This window comes from Gambusia affinis, linkage group LG21 (assembly GCF_019740435.1).
Source record: "Gambusia affinis linkage group LG21, SWU_Gaff_1.0, whole genome shotgun sequence".
In the NCBI taxonomy this organism is placed as follows: Eukaryota; Metazoa; Chordata; class Actinopteri; order Cyprinodontiformes; family Poeciliidae; genus Gambusia; species Gambusia affinis.
Window position 1 is genome coordinate 14847859 of NC_057888.1, and position 26343 is coordinate 14874201.

At 37.8% G+C, this 26343-nt stretch overlaps 1 protein-coding gene across 11 annotated transcripts in view; it reads right to left on the minus strand.

Moving 5' to 3' along the window:
- Window positions 1-26343, minus strand: part of ctnnd2a (catenin (cadherin-associated protein), delta 2a) — a 219618-nt gene that overhangs the window by 13258 nt on the left and 180017 nt on the right. For all 11 annotated transcript variants that reach the window (XM_044104676.1, XM_044104678.1, XM_044104679.1 and 8 more), the window contains 4 exons: window positions 24256-24429; window positions 22721-22871; window positions 8017-8266; window positions 5008-5092 (listed from right to left, as the gene is read on the minus strand). In XM_044104676.1, coding sequence (XP_043960611.1) covers window positions 5008-5092; window positions 8017-8266; window positions 22721-22871; window positions 24256-24429 — 660 coding nt within the window. The remainder of the gene's footprint in view (window positions 1-5007; window positions 5093-8016; window positions 8267-22720; window positions 22872-24255; window positions 24430-26343) is intronic.

The following is a 26343-nucleotide window of genomic DNA, read 5'->3' on the forward strand; positions in this document are numbered from 1 at the left end:
AAATCTCATTAAACACAATGTAACCTTCTTGCGGCAGTCTGGACCGCAGTGTGACTGGATACTGTCAGACTGTCAGGCCACTCAAGTGAACACGGTCACTGAATATTGAATGATAAATGTATTTTGCAGAGTGATATATGTAGTGTGCAGATGACAGATGTAGCTCACAAATGGGGCCAAGGAATGAGCCACAGGGTTCCTTGAGGTCCTCTAAGAGCAAAACAAGCAATACCTAAACTGTATAATACTTGTGTGTTTATTTTAGAATGTTTATGTCCCATGTAGGGCAAATAGATAACAAAACATAAAAAAATCTCCAATAAAATAGTTCTTATTCGGCAGATAATAACAACATTTTCTTTTTCCTCCCATAGTTGGCAAGTCATTGTAGATTCACTCTGAATGATTGGCAGAAAACATCAACACTTATGGATAAACAAAATGCCAATCAGAAAAGCAGCAGTGCCGACTGAAAATGTATATATATATATTTTTCCAAAACAAGGCCGTGGTGATGGGTGAAAGAACTAGAAACAAGCTAGGTAAAACTCAACCCTAACCCAACCTCAACCCAAATCTACTGGTTTAAAAAAATAAAATACAATAAATAAATATATAAAGAGCGATGGAAACAACAACAAACCCCACATACAGTACCTGCAATGCCTTGCAAAAGTAGCCAAATAATTGTCTGAGTGTAGGTCTCACTAATTCTCACCTATTTTACACTTTTCATCAGTTTTTTTTTTCCTTCTCCTCCCACCCACCTTCTTTCAGCTCCCACTGTAAGAACTGCAAAAACACAAAGAAAGTGGGTTTCTAGGCAACCAGTCTGCCTGTTGCTCTCACCATCACTGGATAGTCAGCTGAAGGTCACAGGACTGTGAGGTAAAAAGCGATTAGTGCCTTAACAAATGAGGTGAGTGTGTGGGTGTGTGTGGGCGTATGTGTGGGGGCTTTTTAGGGGTGTTGGCTCTAGCACTAGTAATGCCAGAAGAAAGCCTTTATGGCAAACATTTTAAAAAAGGTTACACACAGTAAGAGGTGGATTCCCTCTGGATCTCACTGACCATTGAAGATTTTTTGTATTGTTCATTTTTCCAATTCATGCATGCCCTCCTACTCATTTCACACTAAGATTGTGAGATTTACAGTTGTGAGTGATTTACTCACACATGTTCCACCTGCTCTCGCAGGATTTATGTGCCTCTGACCTTTACATCTTTCTGTGTTGTTGCCCGTTTCTTGCTCTTTAAGAGATTGACCTAGATACCACAGTTGTACTTTTTTTTGCAGACCTCCTTACCACAGATGTGCACCACAATATTGCCTTTCTGACTTTCTAAGCAGTCTCGTAGTCTCCACACTAACAGGAGGTTAACTCGGCAGTCTTCTGTCTCTGTTCACCTAATACAGAGAGGTTGAACATCAGAGAGAAACCAGAAAAAGTTACTTATTGGATCTATGGTTGCTTTAATATCTATTCTGGGTTTTAAAAGTGAATTTTTTCACTGTTTATTCAAAGTATGTCAGATTACAGTCTACAAAACTGAAAAGGAAATTGGAGGGTAGCAGTGCATCTCTAATAAAATCTGCACAAAATTAAGTAACTCTGTGCTTGTGGGGTGACAATAGCATCACCGTATTTGAACAGCTCTGTTTTCAACAAGGACTTTTATATGTAACTAAACTATATAAAACTTCTCCTTACAGATTCATTTGTTCAATTAACAGGAACATCTTGAGCATTCTGGCCTGCAATCAGTGACCTCACACACAGACATCAAACGCAAATTTCTCACTCAACTCAAATGGCACAAGCACATAATAAATTATGAATCCCTGAAACGTATTGTAAATCTGTCGCATGTATGACAAACACAGCATCTCCCTGACCCTGAACTCCATCTGTCACATGTGTGGGTCTGAGTTGTGTGAGTTTGCGATGTATGCATGATATACAGGCATTTCTACGTGCGTGAGAGCGAATGTGTCTGATTAAGCGTCTAAGACAGATCATTCATCAAGAAATGAGGCTCACCAAGCCAACAGAGGAAATTCGCTGAACAGGGACATGACAAAGTGCAACTCTGTGAATATGAAATTCAGTGTTATGAGAAGGAGGAAGGGTGCATATGTTTGTTTGGGATGATTCAGAGAATTTGTTCCTTCTGGTCCTATTAGCAAGGTAGGTTTATTTGCAAAGTGACCATGCTTGGGTTCCCTGTTTTCAGTGGAAATCCCCTGTTGAACAGGACTGCTCATTTGTCGTTTACTTAAAAGATGACCCACAGCTACCCTCCGAGAAGCTGGAGATGAGATGCGACATGCACAGCTACACCCAACACACACACACACACACACACACGGATTCTAAGTGAGGACACATTCTGTCAAAGAGCCCAAATTAACTGGTAAAAGTAGTTCTTTACTGCACTCTGGAGACTATTATACATGCTTGATCCTGAAGTCAGTGTTTGTGTTGATACAAACACATTTAGGCTTTGGTTTATTAATGACTCTTGCATCAGAGGTCTTTCAAGTGATCTCGGATGGTATTTTCATACAGAGTTAGTGTTTATTCATAGGTTTCCAACTTCTCCTTCAAGTTCAAACGCTGCTATGCAGGCCTGCCATCCAATATGAGGCGATTCTCTTTTCTTTCACCCTCTCTTTCAGCGTGCCATCGCTGCAGGATGTGATTAACTCTTCTTACTGCAATTTTTTTTTAAAGCCCACATTTTCAAAGACACACTCATATAGAAACAAACATCTACTTCCATGCTGTTTGACAGTGTTTTTCAAAACTTTTTCTTTACCTCAAGACCTCAAAGCACACAGCTCTAAGAGACATGTCTCAAACTGACTGAATAATTACAGATTAAAAGATCTGTCCTTATCAAAACAACTACAAATATGCCACCTCTAGCAATCTCGTCTTTGAACCACCGGTATATACAAAAAATATATATAAATCATGAAATCCACTTCACAATGTCATACCCTGCACCTTTTTGCTCCTTTGGTCTTACTTCCAAACACTTTCCAGTGACATTCCACTCCACTCCTGTCTAAACTCCGTGTTAATCCATGTTTGGATTGGAGACTAATAGGATTTTTCTAGCAGCTAACACCCATGACCTAATATGTCATGCAAGGATACTAGCAGTGAAGTCACTTACTTTGAGCTCTGGACTCTCGTGATAAAGTCCTCCAACACAACAATTTACACTATATATATATATATATATATATATATATATATATATATATATATATATATATATATATATGTATTTTTTTTTTCCTGGAGCAATACAGGCCGCTGTAAATATAGAAGATCATGATTATATTTTCTTCAGTGTTTTGTGGTGCAGCGCCACCACAGACGAGGAGGTAAACAGTTTTTTTTAAAGGGTTTGGGGTCGTTTGACACAGTGCGGTATAATAGGGAATGGCACCAGGTGAAAATGTAACAAATGTTGCAATTCTGGTCTCCAGTCAAACAGAGTCTACCAGAGTAGGAGGTGTGAAAACACCCTAAAAGTCACACATATTTCTGGCCCATTCCTCCCTTTCTTTCTTTCTTTCTTTCTTTTATTTAACAATGACTTTATTGCCTGAAATATACTCATTGTTAAATGAGGCAATATACTCAACTCAGTTAGAGTATCCATAAAATAGGACTTTCTTGAATATTTCTATCTGCTACTTGAATGTCAAGATCTAAAATAAATGATGATCTCTTCCAAAGTGAAGTTACCACAATTTGAGAAAAAATGAGAGATCTTCATTGATATACTCTGGACTAAACCACAAGCTTATTTTGTTTGACTGTAGGCATTATTTTGGGAATATTTTCTTAAACCACATAGTTAAAAGTTTATACTTTAATATTATGAAGAAACTTTAATTAGAGAAAGCTTTCTTGATCTCATCTTTATCCTTGAATATAACTCTTCAGCCTAAGTAGCCCTTGTCTTTGTAAATCGAAAGCTCCTTCTCTTTCACACAGCTTTCAGAGGTAGCACACATTTCATTGGAATTGTAACTAATTTGGCATTCTTTCAAGGAACCATATCAGAGGTAAACATCTGTGTACCATCGCTGTTTAATTTAGGACAGCATGGTAGGCAATCAGAACATTAAGCACAACATTTGCTTAAATACAAAACTATTTCCTCAACTAAGTACGAAATAAATTTCTTAAAACGCTAAAACTCAGCAATCGATTATACTGGTTTTTACTTTATTAGTTGATAATAATAATAATAATAATAATAATAATAATAATAATAATAATAATAAAGTTGCATTTGACTTGACATGCCTCCATTTCTTATTTATTGCAACATTTTCCTATTAGGCGTTTCTGGCTGAATTCTGAAGTCCCAAACAGATTATATAAAACTCTTTGATGATGTGTTGCTGAGTTTTTATATATAAATCAAAGCTTATCGGTCACTCATAATTACACAGTTTCACAATTAAACTACAAATAAATTGTTCCTGAAAAGAAAAAAAAAAAATCATGCAGAAATTCTTCAAAGAATAGAAAAGCTCAGAAAAGTAAATAATTAGCTGTCCATCCGACAAAATGCAGGATGGATATGTGTATTTCATTAGCTTCATTGACATGTTTCTATTAGAGAATGGACCATCTCCTTTAGTGAAAACGAAAAGCCAACAGGTTCCAAGAACAGATTTCTGAATATAACAATTTTTCTAATTATTGTTATCAAGAAATCTATTACACAGAAGTGCTATCACCACCAAACTAGGTTGTAGTATGGTTCTGACTTAGCTTTTGATATTTCCTTTTCATGAGACAAATGTATGTAGAACGACAGGAAAAGATATGCGTCATTTGAGATTTAAATCTGGCAAGAAAACATTATTCCACACTCAACTCAAATTGAAACTAAAGATTTTTAACATAACAAAAGTGGTACGGCATGGCTCAGAACCCACAAATGCAGCAGAACACAGTTCACCACACACACCTACCTTTTTGTAGAGGGAGCGCAGGTCTCTGTACTGCCACATACTGCTGAGGACTTGAGAGGCTGCTTTTACCACTTTTGCTGAGTGTCTGGGAAGAGATTGAGAAAAACATAGGGAGTTATTTCCACAGGACCCCATTTACTGTGACGCTGTGTAGTTACTTTGTCTCCCATTCTTACCAGCTGCACAAAACATGTGTAGACTGGTGAAATTTGTAATGGCTTCAAGAAGACTATTACTCTTTTCTAAAGGAGATTTTTTTTTTTTTTTTCTGGAGGAAAAGCAGAGTTCTTGTGTGAGCTTAAAATGACCCAGTCTGCCATGCTAATGATTTCCTCCTTGCCACCTACTTGAAAAATTACTAATGTGAAAGTGACTCTATGAGTCTCTGCCTATTGACAACAGGCAAGTGAAAGGAATTCTCATTTTCTATTTGTCCTGAAGAAACGCATTCATTTAGATCATTTTAAAATAAAGAGACCATAACTTAGCTGCAAAACCGGAAGATCGGAGTAATTGTTTTTAGTGTAAATTCATACGTTTCTTGATGGTTTTAAGTCTTCCAAATCATGATGAACACTATCATTTAATTTAATGGAAACATTAATGTTATTATTGCCTCAGGGACTGGATAAATGATCTTTGAAAGCTGCAATGACCTGCGATGTGCAGAATTGTGTTTTTGGAATGGAAGCTCATGTTATGGGCTGAACAAATATTTTATATGGTTGGTAGATGGCAGGGATTTATTTCAGTAGTTATTTGTCATTCCCAATATTACTCCAGTCCTTTTCCAGCCCTTGTTGCGCAACTGATCAACAGTCATACTTGGTTTAAATGTAGGTGGCATTTCCTGAATCTCTGCCACGTGTAATCGCGCAAATCTGCTGCAGTACTGCTTAATTATGAGCCTATAAGAAATGAAGAGGTGTGAATTATTAGCAGATAACTACTCTCACTGTGAAATTTGCATTTATGGAGGCTTCTGTCAGCACCTCTTCTCTCTGTGTAATGGCACCCTGGAGCACAGTTCCCTAAATAGACTTAGTCTCGCTCACTCCACAATAAATCAACATTTGACCTCAGTCTGATAACACTTTGGTGTCATGGCAACCCCTGACCTGCTGGTTGCTATAGCAGCAAGGCAGAACGCCCTGCTTGGTCTCCCATGGCAAGAAGGTCTATTTTAGCTTGGTCTTCCTTGTTGTTCTGTTTTGTTTTTCTTAGATGAATGATCACAGGGAACACAGGTGCAGCTATGAATGAGAGATAAAGGCTGCATAAAGGCCAGGTTCCCCGCTGGTCAGAGAGAGAGACATGGTGCGTGATGAAGTGTGCAATGCAATAACTTTATACGCTGAGCTCCTCTTCCAAGGATTTATACTACATTTTAAATTTTTGCTAGATATATCGTTAACCAAAAGGACAACCACTAGGGAGCTTTCAAATTTTTATTTTCTTTTGTATATTTTAGTGGCAGAATTATTTATCCTGTTTGGGAAACATTTATTCAGGCAAACAAAGGATTATGATGGGAACATTATCTACAGTTGTTCGTTAGTGTTTCTAGAAAATAATGAGAATGTGAGAGTCAAAGAAATGTGAAATAAATAAACAGCAACTTCATTGACAGAGTCGGTGTAGAGCTTTTGTTTAATCTGCTTCTATGATAAAAATCATTTTGCGCCCGCTGGGTAAAATGAAGCAAAGCTCTGTCCCACAAGTGAGTGAGATAACGGAAGTCAGGACTCTAGTCTTCCATTTATAAATCACTTCTCCCTGATATTTGTTTTTCTTTGCTTTGACATAACATCACCCATTGTTACTTTTCAACCCTTTTTTTTCCCTAACTGGAATATCACACATGTTCTCTCATTGATTTACCACAAACACATTTTCCAAGTCAGCTCCCATTCAGTTAAGTTGACTGACCTAATAGTGATTTAATAAATTATTTTGATTTTTAAAAAAAACTGTGTTAAACTAGTTCATGTTCAGCAGGATGTAGTTAATTCAATTTAGCCAAGTTAAAATTAATCGATTAAAGATAAGAGTTCAGCACCTAAGCATTCTGAACTGAGTTCAGACCACCAATTAGTAAATCAGTCAGGTCATCGCCACACATCAGTAACCAACTTTACATCTGCGTCATGCTGTTTTATTTTCTCACACAAACTATGTACACTTAAAAAAAAACTGCTCATGCTCAAATATAAATATTTTCATCAAAACGAGAGCTTAATCACTTTTAAAGAGCCTTTTATTTAATTTTGTTTGAACAAATTAGATAACAATCTTTACTTCTGTAAATGAATATAATCTGTGATTATATTTCAACTATCCTTGCTTAAATGATGGTCTCTGTGAAAAAATCTGAAGTCTAAAAAATAAAATCGGGCACAAAATTTTTGTGTAATCTATAAGGTTACAACAGGAGCCTTTAACTTATATCTTTAAGTATAAAGGAAATTAATAATTACTTTTAATGCAAAGGGGAGAGGCAAACGCTATCAACATTGGGTCCCAACAACACAACAAAGACGGCCTTTTTGTGAGCTAAACGGCATATCTGATGCCAGCATACACACACAACCACAGAAAAGCCATCAAGTTTGCCTTGAGGGAAAATCGTGTGTCTCTTTTCTGCATGAAATATCTGAAGTTTGATCGTTTAGATCAAATACCAAAATGGAGTCATTAATATCTTAGCCCTGCGTAGATTAAACAGAACTTCAGAACTTAACCAAATAATAAAGGCTTTCTGGGATGAGAATGATGTTAATCAAATATCCCATAATTTATTTAACAGCTAACATTAGATTTCTTCTCAGAAAAAGGCAGGAATAGAAAAATCCTTCTTTGAAGAGATCTAATGTAGAAGTTGCATAAAAAATTTAGTATTCCCTGATTTGAAATGACAATGGAGATCTGCGAGACATTTCAAGAGTGATTTTAAAATCTTGAGTTCTTTCACAGTTGCAGACAAACGATCCTTGACCATGACCTACTTACTTGTCTCCTTTGCTGCGGGCAATGCCGATCAGTTTTTCAATCCCGCCAGAATCACGTAGAGCTTTTGCATTCTCCATATTCTTGGTTATCACTTCATGTAGTGCGCAGCATATGGCAGTTACCGTATCGTCTGACATGGCCTTGCTGGGAGTGCCTGTATTGACCGACGTTCCAATGCTGGTGGTGTTATTGTTGCTGCTGCTACTACTGCCCGGTAGCCGATGGATCAAATCTCTCATGGCATATTTTCCTAATTTTTTATGGAGAAGAAAAAAAAAAATGAAGAGCAAGAACAATTGTTAACCTCATGCCACTACTAGCATCCCTGAAATACTGTTCAACCTGGCTTACAAATAAGCAAATTACTGTCACACATTCAATTCAAAATAGATGTGGTTTTTATGAAAAGAAAATAAATCTGGTTTAATTAGGGTGCAAGGGATCCATCACTGTCACTATGAAACTAATATGGCTCATTTGGAGTCAGGTAGCAAGTGAGTGATTCCCTAAGTTGTCTCAGTCATGCTGAGGAGTTTCCCGTGGGATTAGGAGGCAAAGAGGACTGAGACGAAGGGCCAGAGAGATCACACCAAATCGGCAGGGAGAACAGAAGACAGTGGGGAAACTGAACTGATGAAATGTGTGATTGTGCCGACTAAGGAGCAATGTAGAAATGAATCAAACATGAGAGGCAGCCTAGGGGGAAGAAATGTCTCAACCATCATAAAACCTGTCAATTACACTTGAATCGTCCTGTGCTTTCAGGAGCAAAGTCCACAGGTCAAGTTTCAGGTAAAGAACGATCATTTTGGACTTGGTTGTGAATGTTGAACAACTGCAGCTGAAGTATAGCCGCAAATGAAAATGTTCTGAGTATTTCCCATGGATGCAGAACATGGAGCCAGCTGAGGCTAACTGGCCTTAATCAAACGGAAAAATTAAACAAATATACTAATAAAATATGCAATTTTTTCTTGCTGGACTTATATTTATATGATGGTTTAAATGTCACTTTGCCATCATTTTACAATCCAAATTAGAAATGAGAAGTGAGGCAGATACAAGCTGTACTCCAGCTCAGAAGATGCGCTTTCCAAGAAATTCTGTTCATTTTCTTTTCTCACTTCATGCTAGTTCAGCAGCATACAAAAACACTCCAAATAAGCCTTCACTTTTTCTAGGAAAGCTCAACACTTTATCCATTTGTGCTAAGTGCATAAACAGCTTTACCTGACTTTGCTAAGCAGAAACAATAAAAAGGCACTGTGAGTTGAAAACGCACAAGATGTGGCAGGCGGTAACTTCTGCCTCTTTGTAAACGGCATGGGTTAGCCCATGGGCTGCCGTGCAGTTGATGCTCGTCTCCTATGCAGAAATAACAAGCAGCAAGAAACATTGCTGAAAGCACATGCAGTGCTCGATAAGTTTATATTTTTTTATTGGACTTACAAATTTAAGAATCCAACATCTATTTTCATATATATACAGTATATATATAAAATTGTAATAAAATAAAATGCCAAGTGAAACTGGTGCTTGCCAAGATGTTTACTTCAGACCTCAGGGCCTCCCTTGGTGTCTCTGAGGCAGCAGCTACTGTGAGCATCCGCTTTTTTATCTACAGCGCAGACATGCTTCAACGAAAAACTTTATTGGATACATTTGTTATCAGAAGGGCATCTCTGCCCTCTGTGCTCTGTCTGGCATTTGCTTCTTTTAAACTGAGAGTAGTTTAATCTCCGGGCTGAAATAATAACCAAAACAACAACTTCCCACAAATCCTCTCTGAAAACTGGCATATATCTGAGTAAACTGCTTTAGTTATTAAGGATGTCACAACATTTAAATGTTTTGTTTTTTATGCTCACAAAAATGTACTAATTGCAGTGAAATAAGCATGTATATCTATTCCAAATTAGATTATTGACAACCCGTCAACCACAGCCTCACCACAGACAGCAACCAAATGTTGTTGATATCAACTTCCATATGAAAATAGGAAAATTAATTCAGCCCAGTTTCCTTTTTAGTAAATTGTCAATTATAAGTGGTATGGGATGATTTTGAGAAAGAAAGAAAAAACAATTGTGTGTCAGATCTACTGTTTAAAAAAAAATGAAACCCTCAAAACTATTAAGTCCATCTCTAAATTCCATCAAAATAAACTTAAAACATTGGAAAAAGAAGTAGGGATTCTATTGCTTTCTCTTATCAAACAATCTTTTACATCCTCTTTTGAGACAGAAAAGACTGAACCCAGAATTATTTTATAATAAAAGGCTTTTGGTTTTCACTGTATGGCACCACACTTTTGGTTTTCACTGACTGTTTCTTTTACTGGTTGTAAAATAACACCTTTTAAGTTACTCATTTTCACAGCGCAGAACAAAAGTACGACTGGCCTTCTTAATGGCCACTTTGTATCCGCTGACCGATATTCTGCTGCTAACTTTGAGTTCATAAAAGAATTACAGAGAATATAAGCAGGAATAAAATATCCTTGCAGCATTACAATTTGTTCTTTGAAGCAAGAATGTTTTGTTTTTTTTCAAAATGTTCCTCTTTTTTTATCTGGTGGTGTCTGTCGCATGTGCTTCTTTCTCCCCACTGAAAAGCTAAATCACACATCACTGCGACATGAGTGCATCATTTCAAGCTTGGAAGTCAAACACAGGAGCATATGGTGATGCTTTAAACATGGACATGCATTGATGCGCGGGAATCTAATGCACTCTCACGTACACACTCTGAAAAAGTCCATCTGTAAGGATAAAAGTTGCGAGTTAATTGGCCGAGTGTTATCAGAGGTTGGCAGGCTCAGCAGAGGTTAAGCAGCCATTGTCTTTTGGCTTTGAATACAAAGTTAAGCTGAATCCTTGGAGGATGACTCATTATGTGAGTGACTTGAGTCAAGTGAATAATTTCCTGGCTGATTTACCAACTGAAGAACGGTTAATTTACTTAACTTATTTGAAGATCTGACAAATTCCTGAGTGAAGGACTGAATTATTTACTGATTAAGGGTGTGAATGATTTAGTGACTTGCTAATTTACTGACGGACTGACGGATCATTTTCTCCGAGGATGTCGGACTTCCTGATGAAGCGACTAATTTATCAGCCGACTGACTGAAGGTAATAACAGCAACACCTGATACGCAGCGGAGGCTTGAGAAATTATAAGTGCCATAAATATATTTTTTGCTTATCAACAAAACGTGCTGATAAGCTGCCACCGGCATATTCAGCGTGTGGTGTGTGGGTACACAGCCACCTCTGTGTGGACGCCTTTCAGTCGTCACAACATCATCACATTTTTTCCTTGGGGCCCAAGATTAGAGAGGAGAGAATAATAAGGAAGGGGAGCAAAGAGGATGCAGTAGAGTATTGGTCACCCATGAGAGAGGACAGAAGATGAATAGGAAGCTTTGGGATAAAGGGCAGGATTTAACCAGTGCTGACATTAGCATAAGCTTAGACGAATGGAAGATGAATTGCCTCGGTACTTGCAGAATCAGATGGAAAGTTCTTTTAAAATTTCCAAATGTTTTCATAAAAAATATTAGAGGAAGTTTGATGCCCGAGCACATGTCACCTGAATGATCCAAAACCTTTACATGCACCCAACTCTATAGTTTTAGCGGCCTCCGTTTTTAGCTGACAATTCCCCAGAAGAGATATCCAATTAGAGTATGTAAATAAACATAAAAGGCAAAATAAAAAAAAATAAAAAAAGGCAAAGCAAAGATCCTATTAGCCATTACAATCTGACACATTCCTACATGTACACAGAACAATTTCAGAGACTGTAAGATGTTTATTGATGAATAATAGATTAAGCTAAATGAGAAGTAGTTGATGCACTTTCCCCAAATTAGTTTAAGATTCAGCAAATTTCAAGCTCTTGATGTGAAGCTCCTCAAAGGAGACTTCACAGTCTCCTTTGAGGAGACTGTGAAGTCCCTTGAGAAGGTATTTATGAACTTTTTCTGCATTATGTCACATTACAATCCCACCCCAAAAAATATCAGTGTACTCTATCAGGATTATATATGATAGACTGACAAAGCGACACATGATTGCAAAGAGGAAGGGAAATCTTCAAAGCATGGCCACCATCTGGCTTCAGATTTCTCCCAATAATCTATGCGATTTATTTATACTCAGTGCGATTACAGCTGTTCTGTGAAGGGTTCAGAAGTTTGCAAGTGCAGGGTTTCTTAATCCTGGTCCTCAGGGCCCACCGTCTTGTCTTCTCTGCCTCAGCACACCTGATTCAAATGATTGCATTACCTCCTCAGCATGCCATCAAGTGTTCCCTAAGCCGGTTAATCGGCCAGTCCTTTAGATACACAGATTTAGTCAGGTGTGCATCTAAAGGGAAATACTTGAAACACGTAGTGCAGTGGGCTCTGAGAAACACAGTTAAGAATCGATGGGATGGAGAACATTTGCAATGAAATGCTATCATCAAGGCAAGGGAACGCACCAGAAAGATCAGCAGGATTGCACATTGTTCAGTCCTATTAGTCTGCGGTCTTCAAAAGTGACAATTTACAAATGCTGTACCAAAGCCTTCACACAAACTCAGAGGTGGAACATGGTGGTAGCAGGTGCATGCTGTGGGAATGCAAGGTAAGCTGAGTGGAATTGATAAGTTAATAAGATATTTTTAAGAAAAAACTGTTGTGTACTGCAAAAGTCTTGAGGCTGGGGCAAATATTCAGTATGATGAAGCTTGCCGTTGTAGCAAGCAGAAGATCAGCACACTTTATGAGAGAATATACGGTGGATGAAAAGCGAGGGAAGTGTTTACATCAACGTTTTTATGAGATTTGACAAATTAACGTGTCTTAAAGCTGTATCACACAAACCGTAACGTGCACATCAGCCTTCCTACTACATCCGCTGTCTTTGTTTCTGGAATGCGAGTTACAAGTGGAACACGTCCTCAAGGACAGACACAAGCCTTGTGCTGATCACTGCACAGCCTAATAAACCTGTATTACACAGCTCTTCCAATATAGCTATCTTTACCTGAGGGGCAGAGACAGTAATGTATTCCTGCGCTGCATTCCCTTATGTGCCACCAGCCGCTGCAGCGCAGGCCATGCTTCATCATGACCATAACGGCTGATTTGATTTAAAAGGATCCAATTACCCTCAACAATGGAGTGATTTGATTGTTTACTGACAGAGAAGGGAGAATGTTATTGAAGTGAAATTGGAGGTAATTGTCTCAGGGAGAGATGGGGAAAGATGAAACAGCTTGATTGTTTGTGGTGTCTGATTGCCTATATGCTTAATGGCATCAGAAGCCAGTGGCTTTCAGGATTGCTGGAGCATTTTCTGACTCCAGTTAAAGCTCATAAGACAGTCGGAGCTTTAACTGTAAAAGTCAAACTGCTAAGAAAGAGACAAACCTCACCATCGAGCACTGAAGCGTTTTGTCTAAGTGCAGATACTTTCACCTAAAACGCAAAGATGATTTTAGGATGCCGTACTCGTTTTATGTCAACCATTGTACTGAACAAGTGATTGAATTAGGCAATGCAGGCTTTTATTTGTTTATGTTGTCAACTGTTTATGTGACAGTGCAACAATCCAAAGCAATTTTTGCTGTCATCTATTCTGTGGAATTACTGTTTCAGCTCCTCTGTATCAGAGGAATCAGTTTCTCCATATGTGACTGCAATTCATCATTGCCCTGACAGGTGGTGCCATATTCAAAGCAACAGGATACTGTTCCATTACTGAAAACATGAAACACATTTGAGTGACATCCTTTGAAAGGCACTCAGTCTGAAGAAGAACACACACACATATTTAAATACTTGTAGTTTCATTGACACTGAAAACAATCAACTGGCATTCGGGGAGGAAAGGGGAGCCATAGACAATCACTTTATCATATAATATTGCGAAGCATTGAAATATACAGCATTTATGTTTTATTTAATGAAAACAGTAGCACACAGAGGGGATCCTAAAGACAATATTGATCACCATCCTCAATCTGATCGCAAAGTCTATTCCTTTATTTTTCCAGAAGTGAAATGAAGACTACCCATCTGGAGTGCAGCAACTCTCGAAAAGGTTTGAAATTGAGGAAAATTTCTTTCCCAGTTAGAAAATAGTCAGACCTCCTGAGTTTGGTGCTTTTCACAGCACAGTTATACCTCACACTCGGTGTCTGCCTCTGATGTCTGTGGAAGGCGGGTTTACAGCAGGAACTGCTGGGGAAGGGAAGAGAGGATAAAAAGGCAGGAATCATTTCCAAATGTATGAAACCTGCACTTTCATTAGAAGAATAAAGAATAAATAATTGTTCCATTCTGGTTACAGAACATTTAGTAAAGTTTCAGAGTGACGATATCTTTCTTAATGAACTGCTTTTCGAAGAAAATCACAAGCTCTTGGCTATGAATAGATCATTTGAAACATATAGCTTGATGTTATTATGGAACTGATATGGGTTCCTCAGCTTGAGTTAGACTGATGACAAAAAAGCTGTGAGGAAAAAAATAAATAAAAAATCTCATAATCACACGGCAGCACTTTATGTCCCCATCTCTGCCTCTCTTCATTGTTCTCTATTTTTCTCTTGCTGTCGTGCTCCCTGTTGGGTTCAGAGGCACACAGAACGAGGAATGCCAGAGAGAACAAAGTATGCTGATAAAAGACATGCCATAGCCTCACACATGAGAAAATCATCCCACAGGCGACAGAGAAATTTCATAAAGTAGTGCCGCAGCAGAGACGGAGAAGTGTGTGTCAACACTGTGTGAGTCAATAGACCCGGCCGCACCGTCTCTCAGCCTGCTCGCCTTGCAAAGTTGTTTATGTCTAGGACTGTGCAGTCTGTTGACAGCCGAGAAGACAAAATATGTAGAATCTGGCATGTGCGAGGACAGCAAAAAATGTTGCCTTGGCTGGCTGGCAACTTAGTTGCTCATAACGCTGATTTTGCCACGTTTTCTGAGAGCATGGGTGAGAGCAAAATAATGATAAAAAAAATGGACATATTTCAGTTTTCTTCACATTTTTAATTATTTGCAACCCGGTGCCCAACATCCATCATAAACACACGCTGACGTACACACACTTAGTCAGGCAATTAGTGACATCCCTGTGCTGCACTACTTTGGTTTCCACAGTAACACTCCTTGAGACTGATGTCATCAATGCGACACACAAAGAATGAGAGATTAAGGCGTTATGAGCTCATGTCTGGGGAAAAAGACAGAGAGGGGTGTGTCAGAGAAGAAGGAACAAAAAAAATAAAGAGGAGGAGATGAGGTAAGGAAGTGGAAAACAGAAAAACTGTGAAACTGCACAGAGAAGGCAAGTGGGGGACTGTAGAAAAACACGATATCAACGGACCAGAGAATAATTTCCCAATCCAGTGATCAATAAAGTACATCTGATCTTATCATTTTAGCAATACAGGATAAGGGCAATCTCAATTTTCTCTGTTCAAACATTAAGAGAAACATGGAACAGACAAGCTAAACAGAGTTTTTTTTCTCTGCTTAGCAGCAGTCCAATAGAAACTGGTATTCAGTGATTTTGTACAGAAAAAAAATTATATAAATGTTGTGATGTACTTTCAGAGTAAATAAATAAATAGCAATAAATAAATAATAAATGCTCTATCAAATAAATGTCCCCATGAAATAAAAAACTAAGGAAAACTTTGATCCATTAAGATCGGAGGGCCAGTTTGTTCGATACAGAAGTGAACTGACTTTGCGAAGAGCTCAGCAGAAAAAAAAACAAACAAAAAAAAGTCCCACGATTTGAATAAAAGAACATTAAAAAAAATAGGCTGAAATAAAAACAAAGTTAAAAAAGAAGTCCCTGAACTGGGTTTTCAAAATAAAAGTGTCACAAAATAAAACACCATTGCAAAATAAAAATTGAAATAAACAGATGAATAAATAAATAAATGAGCAGTAAGTAAGTTACTTGCTAAAAAGATAAATAAATAAATAAAACAACAACTCTCCATTGAAAAATATATTTTCGTATTATTTATTTTGTCTTTATTTCCTGGGTGCACATTTTTATTTCATGGAGAATTTATAAATTAGTAATTAATAACAATATTTATTTATGCATTTAACTTTGAATGAAACTGCTCTCCCTGGTGTTACCGTCCTTTCGCCCAATGACTGCTGGAGATCAGCATCAGTCCCCTGTGACCCTACAAATGGATGCATGATTTCAATCCACAGCATTTTATGAGCAAACATGAATATCATGAGTGTGCCCATATAAAAAATATCCCATTAAAACATTATTGTTGAAAATTACAATATGACATCTGTTGCAGTTAATCACACTGATCTGACCACTCTGTCTTTTCTAGGGTTAGGATGTTGTCAGGACTTTTTCTGAGCTCTGTCAGGGTTACCGAGAGCTAGATCAAATGTGGGCATGAAAAACAATAAAAGTTAATGGAACTAGTCATGCAAAGCAAAGCATATTAAACATAGTGGGCAACCCAATAACATGTACAGTCAATACTTTGTCGCTGTAGCATTGCGCACATAGATCCAAGGTTTGGAACCTGGTATTTTAAGCTCAGGTTCCAAACAATGGAAAATGGTTTGAGAAGTTTTAAATAACCCAATACATATTCTGCCATTAATTTTCAGTTTGAAAGAGAAAAGAAAAAAAAAAAAATCTCCAAATGTTAATTTTCAGAAGTTGCAGAATATACAACCAATCGCACTTCAATATCAAAGGTGGAAATCATATTCAAGCTCAAGGTAAAAGATACGTCCACCTTCTCCCCATGAGATAATTTCATATCCATTATTAATGGTGTGCCAGAAGTTTTTCTAGCACTTGTACCTTGTGCATATCTCATAATGCATGCCACAGCTACATGTGTCTAAGAAATGGATGCACACAGGTTATGGCAGTGGAAGAGTCAGATGCGCAAAATAAACTTGCCAAGAAATGACAAGCCAAGTTTTGTCCACTGTGTTTCCAAATACACACTATGCTGTGCAGTGGTTGCACAGGGCAACAGTGGTGTTTTCTAATTCCAAGGTTCCACAGCCCAGAATTCAACCCCAAACATTCATGAGTGTCTTTCCAAATAAATATCCCAGAAATTATAATTCACCTTCCGGGATGATCTCCAAGTCTTTGAGGTTGGAAATCATCCTTGCAATTACCCTAATCTGCCGCTGTCTTCACAGATTCTCGGTTGCATTCGAGTCAGGACTCTGGGGAATGTATAAATGTTACCGCTATTTCCAGTGAGAAGAATCCTGTTTGGTCAGATTATCAGGTCCCTTCAACCTATTAGGCGCCCTGAATGAACACACATCTTGTTTTCTAATTCTAAGAAAATTTTGGTTTGCACCATCTACCAAAGTAAAACAAGGTTCCCTAATTTTCATGAAACAAATGTATTCTGCGTAAATGGGAGCTTCCTCTCTCTCTCTTACAAGAACAAGAAATAGCCTTTCAGGCATTAAATTGCCGTTCCAAATTCATGTGTGTCAAATTACCATTTTTAAGTAAACGGTAAGAATTGCCCTGACACGTAGTATGGCGATGAATGAAGCGCGTGTATCGCTACACGACTATAGACTATAATATGCAAATCAAAGCCATAAAGGAGGTGAAATCAGGAGAGACCCAAAACACAGAGATGAAAAGAAGGAGTCGCAGAGACATCAATATAGCGCAAAATCACATTACTGAGGGATTTCAGAGTAAGCATGCATATGCAGTTAAGACTTAGCTGTCACTGCTCTCATCTCTTTCCTCTTCCATTGCTATATATTCTTAGGCTGACTTGGCTTCATGATACTTTTTCCCTTTCATCCCTCTCTAGTCTTGTGCCACTTCTTGCTCTTTTCCTCCTGCTTGTCTCCCCGGTATCCAATCATAGAGAGCTTTCCAGAGGATTTGACACAAAGGTTGTAGTGTGTGAAAGATGATCCTCCTCTACCCCTGATGAGCTCTCAGGCAGACTACCATTCCCCCATGGTGATCATGCCAAACTCACCGGCACTAACGGCTTATGACACACTCTTGCAGCAGTTTTCGAAGACAGGGGGAAGATTCAGTTTCTGTTTTTCAGAATGAGGTGATGTTTGAGGAGATTTGTCATGCGGGATTGCATCATAATTAGGTGCAACTATGATCTTACAAAAACAAATCAACTAAATCTGTGAAACCGCACTGGAGGACGGAGAATATTTGGACTTGTCTTTACTAAAAGCTCTGCTTCTTTCTTATCCATCTTAAACGGCTGAGAGTTTGCAAAAAACAAAAAAAAAAGCTGAAACCATACTGGTCGACCTCTCTTTTCTTGTTCTTTGTTTTGTTTTTATCTCCACACTTTAGAAAAGTCCTGTTTGTTCATGTATCACTCAGTAAAGAAAGACACTAGCAATTGTTTTCTATCCCATTGGTGGTAATTTGTTTTTTTAGCAAAGTAGTTTATTTAATTTCTTTTTTATTTAACATGCAAGCTAGCAGCAGTTTACTGAAAATTAAACTTATTTCTTCCATTCAAAAGGCCGCATAATATTAGCTTGAAAACTTAAAAGTCAAGCCGACGTTGTGGAGCTCTAGAGAGCTACTCGTACTCTTCATGGAGTTGTGCTGATGTAGTGACTCTTCTCTTACTCTTGTCTCTTTCTTCATGCTGCTTGTGCCAACAAGGTCAGAAAAGATTATGCCAGGATTCACCTGCAGTTCCTCTTTCTTGAGCCTCACAGAGGGATCATCTCCTTTGATCCTTTTCTGCTAAAAGTATATTTTGGCCTCAGAGGATTCCATATGAGATTACGTAAGAGGTTACACAAGATATATAGAGGAAAGAGTATGCAAAGAAGAAAATGAATAAGAACGACCTTATGAGAACGTCCCTCACAACACAATGTAAGAAAACAGTCATTAGTGTATTTTCCACTATATTATCCCAAATTAGAGCACAAATAAAATCTATGAGTTTTTTTTCAAAAGTCAGATTAAAGTGCTAGAAGCACTAAGCAAAAATAAAACCACATTGTTTTAAAATTTGGTAATGTTTACAATTTAAAACCGATCACAAAACTGACCTAGTCTTGGTCAGAAATTGGACGCAAAAAAATTGCTATTCACGTACACAGTTCAGCACCGACGGTGCATGTTTTGAAAGTTTAGGTTTGTCATAGCAAATTAAAACTAATTTTTATGCATTATCTGTTAGAACTATGCTTATTATTTGTGCCATTTACAGTTGAGTCAGTCAGACTGTGTGATTAAGAAGCGCTGACACATTGATTGCACTTTGGTTGCTCCCGAGCCTCCTGTTTGCACAAAGACCCAGAATGATGCTGTGCATGTCAACACAAGGAGTCATACTGAAAGGCTACAGCTACCTCACTGATCTCTAAACAAGAAAAATCAGAGCAGCTCCATGTAAGATTCAGTGGTAAAACACGAGCGGCTACACTCTCCCAACAGACGGATGGCAGCTTGCTTCTAATGAACACCAGTTATCTTCTGCTAAACTATTATTTAAATTCAATGAATTCCATGCTGAACCACAACCACAGACTTTGGTGTATTTTATTGGGATTTTTATGAGGCAGACAATCATAAAATAAATCATAACTCTGAAATGGAAGAAGAATGAGACAAAGTTTTCAGATTTATTTATTTATTTTACAAATGACAATCTGGGAAGTGCAGTGTGCTACATTCAGTCCCTCTTACTCAATACCTTGCAGAACCGCTTTTCTGTGCAATTACGGTTGCAAGTATTTTGTCTGTACCAGCTTTTCACATCTTGAGACTAAATTGTTTGCCAAAGTTTCTTTCCAAAGTAACCTAATCACAGTCGGATTGAACCGTTAACATCTAAGAATGTCAATTTTTAAGTCTTAGCAAAAAATTTCAGTTAAATTCAACTCTGCATTCTAAGCTATAGACATATGTATTGAATTGGGATAATACTGGAAAGTTTGTTTATTTCAGTAACTTAACGAAGCAAAACATTACATAGATCAATTAGCCTTAATTTCTGTTAATTATGAGGATTTTATGATCATCCATTTCCACATAATGGATGTGTGTCCTTGCAGGAAGAATTATATCATGTTTTTGTGTTCTCTTTTCAACGTTTTTTTTTTTGGCCACTCTTCCATAAAGGTCAATTTTGCCGAGAGGCTGATTGATTGGGTTTAATAATTACAACTCCTCCATAGTTACCATGCACATCTCAGATTCATCTTTGCTTATCACAGGTGTGGCTCAATGCGAACATACAAACTATAATTTAAGTTTTTATGTTTGTACAACCTTTTCAGAAGCGCATCGTTCACCTTAAACGTCACAAGCATGTCACTTTGTTATGCTCTCTAATATAAAATCGCAATAAAATATATTAAACATTCTTGTTGCAATGTGGCAAAGATTAGAAATGTTTAAGATCACTTTTGCACATTATTGTGCATCCAACATGCTATTTAGTTAATCTGAATAGGTAATTCTAAGATGATCTGCACATTTTCTTAAGTATTTTCCTGTCCAGCTCTAATGACTCTTTGAGATGGAGAAACACACTCAAATCAGAAACATTTAGAAAATGGCACATCTCAACTATAAGTGAGTCATGTTGCAGTTTAACCAAAAATCCTAAAAGAAGGGGAATTATTTCTTTATGAATTTATACAATGTTTATTTAATTGACTCCTGCTCTCACTTCATCTGAATGTTAGTCCATTAAAATGTTTACCTCATTCTGCTTTTGCTCAGGAAAGCTAATGGCTGTTAAAAATTACAATTCTCTCTCTCTTTTTTTTTTTTTTTACATGCAATATTTATAAACAAAGAACATTTTAGTGGTCTTAGTCAAAACACTCTGCTTTAATTAGTGAAAAAGGTCAATAATAATAAAAGCTTATTTAAAAAAAACCCAACAATGATCAAACTAATTTACCTTCATTTATTTTGGGAGATCACTCACAGCCAGTAAAGCGCCTGCGCGAGAGCTCTAATTATCCTTTAATCTGCTGTTGTGCGTCAGCCAGAGCGTAGTAGGGGGGCGTGTTGAGCCTTGGCGGCGGTATTCCTTGTTGTTCCGCAACAAGGAACAACAACAACTTGCTGCAAAACCAAGATATGTTTCAAAAGCCTCCAGCGTGAAACAGTGGGTGCCAGAGTTGCTGTAGAAACCGTAGAGCCCACCAATAAGCTAAGATTGTCAGAGATATTAGAGATAGAGAGAAAAACGTCCGTGCACACGCACATACATAAAATCGTTCATGTGGGTGTAAGGTGTCTGTTTAGAGAGATAAAGATGTTTTTGGTTTTCGGTCGGCGTGCTTGACCTATTATTGCTGCACTAGCCCGGCAGCAGCAAAGAGACGACAGCCACAAAGAAAAAGGATGCGTCTAATACATGAAAACACTTGAAGACACAAAAGAAACGCACACACATTCAGTGTATATGAGTCAGGTTAGCTAAGGATCTCTACATGTGTTGATTCTACCAGACTGACTGGGGCTCACTCATTACCCAGTGTACTTTTCAAAGACTAATGTAAGCCTTTGATCTGCTACCACTCTCGCCCACTCTCTTCAGCGTTTCCTTCTCAATTACACATTATTCATGTTATTTTCTGAACCCACAGCTGGCACAGAACAATCTTTATTAATCTCAGTCTCTCAGAGACCAACATGTAATAGTCTCAGTTAAACTGATGGCCAGATAAAACTCATTATGCTGGATGGAAAAATATGAAAATGATAACTTTACAAAATCACAAAAATAAAAGGTAAAACCAAAACATATTTGTAGGCCATACAAATTTGATGCTAATCTTAATGACATCCTCTAACCTGTGACCACATTCAGTCTGCAAAAAGGCAATTGCAGTTTCATACATGCATTTTTCAAACATACACACACAAACAAATGTGCAACTATCTTTCTGACCTAAAAGTTGAAACGTATATAAAAATCATCTGGTGACTCGAATTAGTCAAAAATGCTACCTTTTTTCTGATCAATGAACACACCCCAATCAGCATTACCAGTTCCTACTGTCCACAAACTGTGGTGTGGATGGTGTTATTGAGGAAGGAATACTCAAATGTAACTTTTTTAGACTCAGCAAGTTGTTTAAAAATGAAGTCACAGAAAGCGCAGAAACAAAAAGCTACTTTTAGGGGAAATTGTTCAGACCCGCTCTATGTTAGGACATTCCCGAATCATTGGCTGCTTGCTGGGAATCTCATGATTGATGAAGTACAAATCTGCATTCTCCCTGTAGAATATTTGAAAAGAGACTTAATGTTTTTGTACTTGTGGCGTAAACACAAAATGCCAAACCCAGACAAAATATCAGTCTTTGTTCAAAAATCCCCATGAACTCTGTTTTACCCTCTCACATGGTGGTGTGATGTCACCTCTGCTCCAAATGCAATAACTGCTCGACAGGGAAGCTAGAAAAATATTTAGAGTTTTAATCTTAAATCTTTTTGCATTTTAACGCTTAAATCAGGAATCTCATAAAACGGTTGTCAGTGAGTCAAAGCTTTACAAAAAGGAGAGATCAGCCACCAAATTCAAATTCAAATTCTACTAAATCCCTTACTAAAAAGAGAATAGAAATGTCAGTAATCTATGCAATAATGAGAGGTAATGGAATAATCCTTGTTGGAGTAATCCAGCTATCATAACTCACCTATAAGCTCCTTGTTCCTGATGTCCAGCGCCATATTTCGGAGTGCTGTGGCGACAGCGCATACTACTTTGTCGTTGTCTATCCTCAGTAGCTCCACTAGAATGGGAAGGCCTTTCTCCTTACGGACAGCGGCCCGAATGTACACTGACCACTTCCGAGAAAAAGATGACAAGAAAATGGTTAAAGACTTCTATCAATAATACAAGTAAAAATTTAGGACACTTTTTTAGATTAAATGATGCACATTCCTAATGTAAAAAAAACAGATTTGTTTAGCTTCTCCTGACTGTTGCAATAAAATAAACTCACAGTATTCTTCATCTTTATGGCAGAAATAGGAAACCAGTTTCCCCTTCCCTACGAGGGATTTGAGGAACTGATTCATCATAAGATATCGACAATCGTATGTCTTGGCTTAGACCTAAATGTGCAGAGCTAAGAGAGTGTGCCAACATTGTCAGCAAATCTGTTCTCAAAACACAGAGACAGATCTTTTTTAATGAAAAAGTATACACACACGAGGACCACCTGCTCCTGCAATTTTCCTTTCTTCTGCTGATTTTTCAAGAGCCCTCCTATTCAGTTATGCTCTCTTTGTCCACTCTGCTGTCGGTGGAAACACTTCTCAAATCAAAATCAGTTCTAAACACCTCGCATGCATCTCGACAAGACTGATGAAGAATACTCTCAGTTACAGCCCTTCTTTGGTTTTCCCTTTTGTGTTGATTTTCTTTCAATCTCTAACCATATTTTAATGCATTCTCTTCCTTATCGGAAAACTAGGCTGCTTATAAACAGCCTTACGATGCAGTTATATAAATATCCAAGGCCACCCTACAGTGGTTCACTTATACTCTGTCTTTAACCCTCATTTCTCTTCCGGGAGGCGCAAGTTGCCCTGACAGTACCATGGCCACTTGAGCCATCCATTATAGTCAGGTAGTCTCCTCCCTCAGTTCACTCCTTGTGAAGTCTTTCTCCAGTCCCTAATGCATTAGGTTTTGGAGATTTTAAATAGCAAATAACAATAACAAATGTGTGCATTGCCTTGGAATAATATTACAAGGTTCATAATGCAAAATCCCCAAGATTAAGATCTAATAAAACAGCCGGGTGCTACTGTCAGCGAAGGCAGCATTGTTTTGTCAGACTTTGTCATAAGTGGAAGTTCTTTATCCTCTGTGGGAGTAAAAGGAAACACTGTTTCATTCAAGAACAAATCCCCACCCCTGTCTAATTGTGTTTGTTTACTTGACCCCTTATTGATTATGGAACAATAGAACTTTTGAAATCCCCCCCAAAAAGAAAAAAAAAAAGTCATTTATCTTGCTCAGCATGACCATTCTCATTTTAATTTTCATCACACCGCTCACCGATAATCCCTTCTACACACATGGGATTTTAAAACAACGGAAAATGGGGTGGAAGAAGAGATTAAGCTAATGAAAATTATTTTAATAAATCAAATGGGAAGTAGATATTGATTTTGAATACAAAGGAATATATCTGAACTCATATTTTGGGTCTGTGGATACCTTCCAGCTGCCTGCAGCAAGGTTCTGTAGGGCTCCAGCGGCGCCTTCAAGCGTGTCGGGATTTGAGCATTCAGAAAGCAGAGTGAGGTATGGCTTGACGATGGTGGGGTGCCACAACATCTGAACCCCTTTGGGAGGCTCGGCTGTGTCGGGAAAGGGACTCACACCATCCCACTGTGAAAGATTAGAGCAGATGATACAAAGTTGTAATTTAAGTTCATATTTGGCAAGAAATGGTGCTCGCTGCTCATACTGGTCAGCTTGTTGCTGTGTGAAAGCATCCAAAGGCTGTCACAATACATGTTATAAGTTAGTAGAAAATATGAAGTTAAGCATGTTTCTTAATTCATACAGCAGCAGCCTTCAGTCAGAGGCCTCTTTAGTTTTGTTACAAGACTGACTGCTCCCATAACTTAAAAGATTTAGCTGTGTTTGTACATTTTGAGTGACACCGACAGAGCTCTGCAATTTTGGGCTGTTTTTGAAATACAGTTTTATTTTATGGTAACCATGTTATTGCTAAGACATAAATAAAGTCTCCTCTTGTTGCCTACAGTGATTACAGAGAAATGAGGATCAGCAATCAGTATTTGCAGGTCAGAGCTTCTCAGAAATCGATCAAAAAATAGCTGGAAAAATCTCTGACTGCTGCATAAAAGCTCCAGCTTTTATGTAAATGATGTGTGTGTGTGTGCGTGTGTGTGTGTGTGTGTGTGTGTGTGTGTGTGTAGTGAAATTTTAATTGCAACAAACAAGCAACAGTGATGGTTGCTGTTTGTTTTTGCGTGTTTCACATGGAAACATTTCATTTTCAACATACATGTTGCACATTGATGCTTTTAGCACCTTCTGTCTGCTGTTCCTATGTTTAACATAATTACTGTGTGCTTAGCCTGCTGATATGAAATCCATTGGTCATGCCATTATTTAATAACATTCTTCAATAACAACAATGTTGTATTATGGAAGGAGGTTGTCATCAGACATAACATTCTTTAATAATACAAAATTGTCACTGTATTGCTGCAGTGCTTTTGAACAAATTTCAGCTCTTAGTCACTGTTTTGAGAAATAGTGATAGTTCTGTGTTGGGAAGGAATAAATTGCACTGATTTTGTTGCTGGAAAGGTGGAGGTTTTTGATTTAAGAGAAACAACAACAACAACAACAACAACAAAAAGACAGGAGAATATCATCAGTCATCTTTAGCAACTTGAAAAACATTGTTTCTTACAGTCACCTAAAAGGCATTCGGAACAGTCTCTGGTACAGAGGCAGCTGCACATAGTGCTGCAACACGATGTATTAGGATATAGGAAAACAAAAGATGATAGCAAATATATTTAAGAACTGACACTCAGAACTGTTTCTTATTGGTTGAATTGTACTGCTGGAAATGGAGGTACTCTTTTAAACAAACAGGCCAGTTTTACTATGTCTAAATCTTGGAACTTTTTTCAGTTCCAGGAAGACTTTTCTTTTTTTAAGTCTGTAAATATATAGTGTTCTTGGAATTTCCAGAAAAAAAAGGCATAACCAAAACATTTATTGTGATACTACAAACAGCTAGATCTCTTGAAATCATTACTCCGACCCACTGGAATTCTGTTTCTTTCTGCCTTGGTTTTTCTTTCCACACTTCTCTCAGATAAGGAAAAGCCTCACTGCCTCCACTTTATACGTATTTCTTTATTATGTTGTCCCTTTTTCTCCATCCGTCTTTCTCAGTTCTCTACTTTGATCTCTATGTTCTTGCTTCCCCGTTTTTATTCTAACCCTTACCCCTCACACTGCTTTGTTTTTCATCTTTCTGCCAACACTTTCGGTTTTGCTCTACTGATTCCCCTTCTCTTTGTCTCCAGGTAAACTAGGCAAGTGTGTGACTTCAGAGAGCTTCTATCAAGCGCGCAAGACGGGGCATGCATGTTTTTTTTATCTATACATAGATTCTCTGATAGTGAAAGATCAAAGGCGCGTGAAAGTCTAATGTGTGCAGAAAATGTTAAGTAATTCACATTGTTCTGTGTCTTAGAAGGTATAGTATACAAGAATGTTTTTGATGAAGGCAATGTGGAAAGTTGCCCTTGG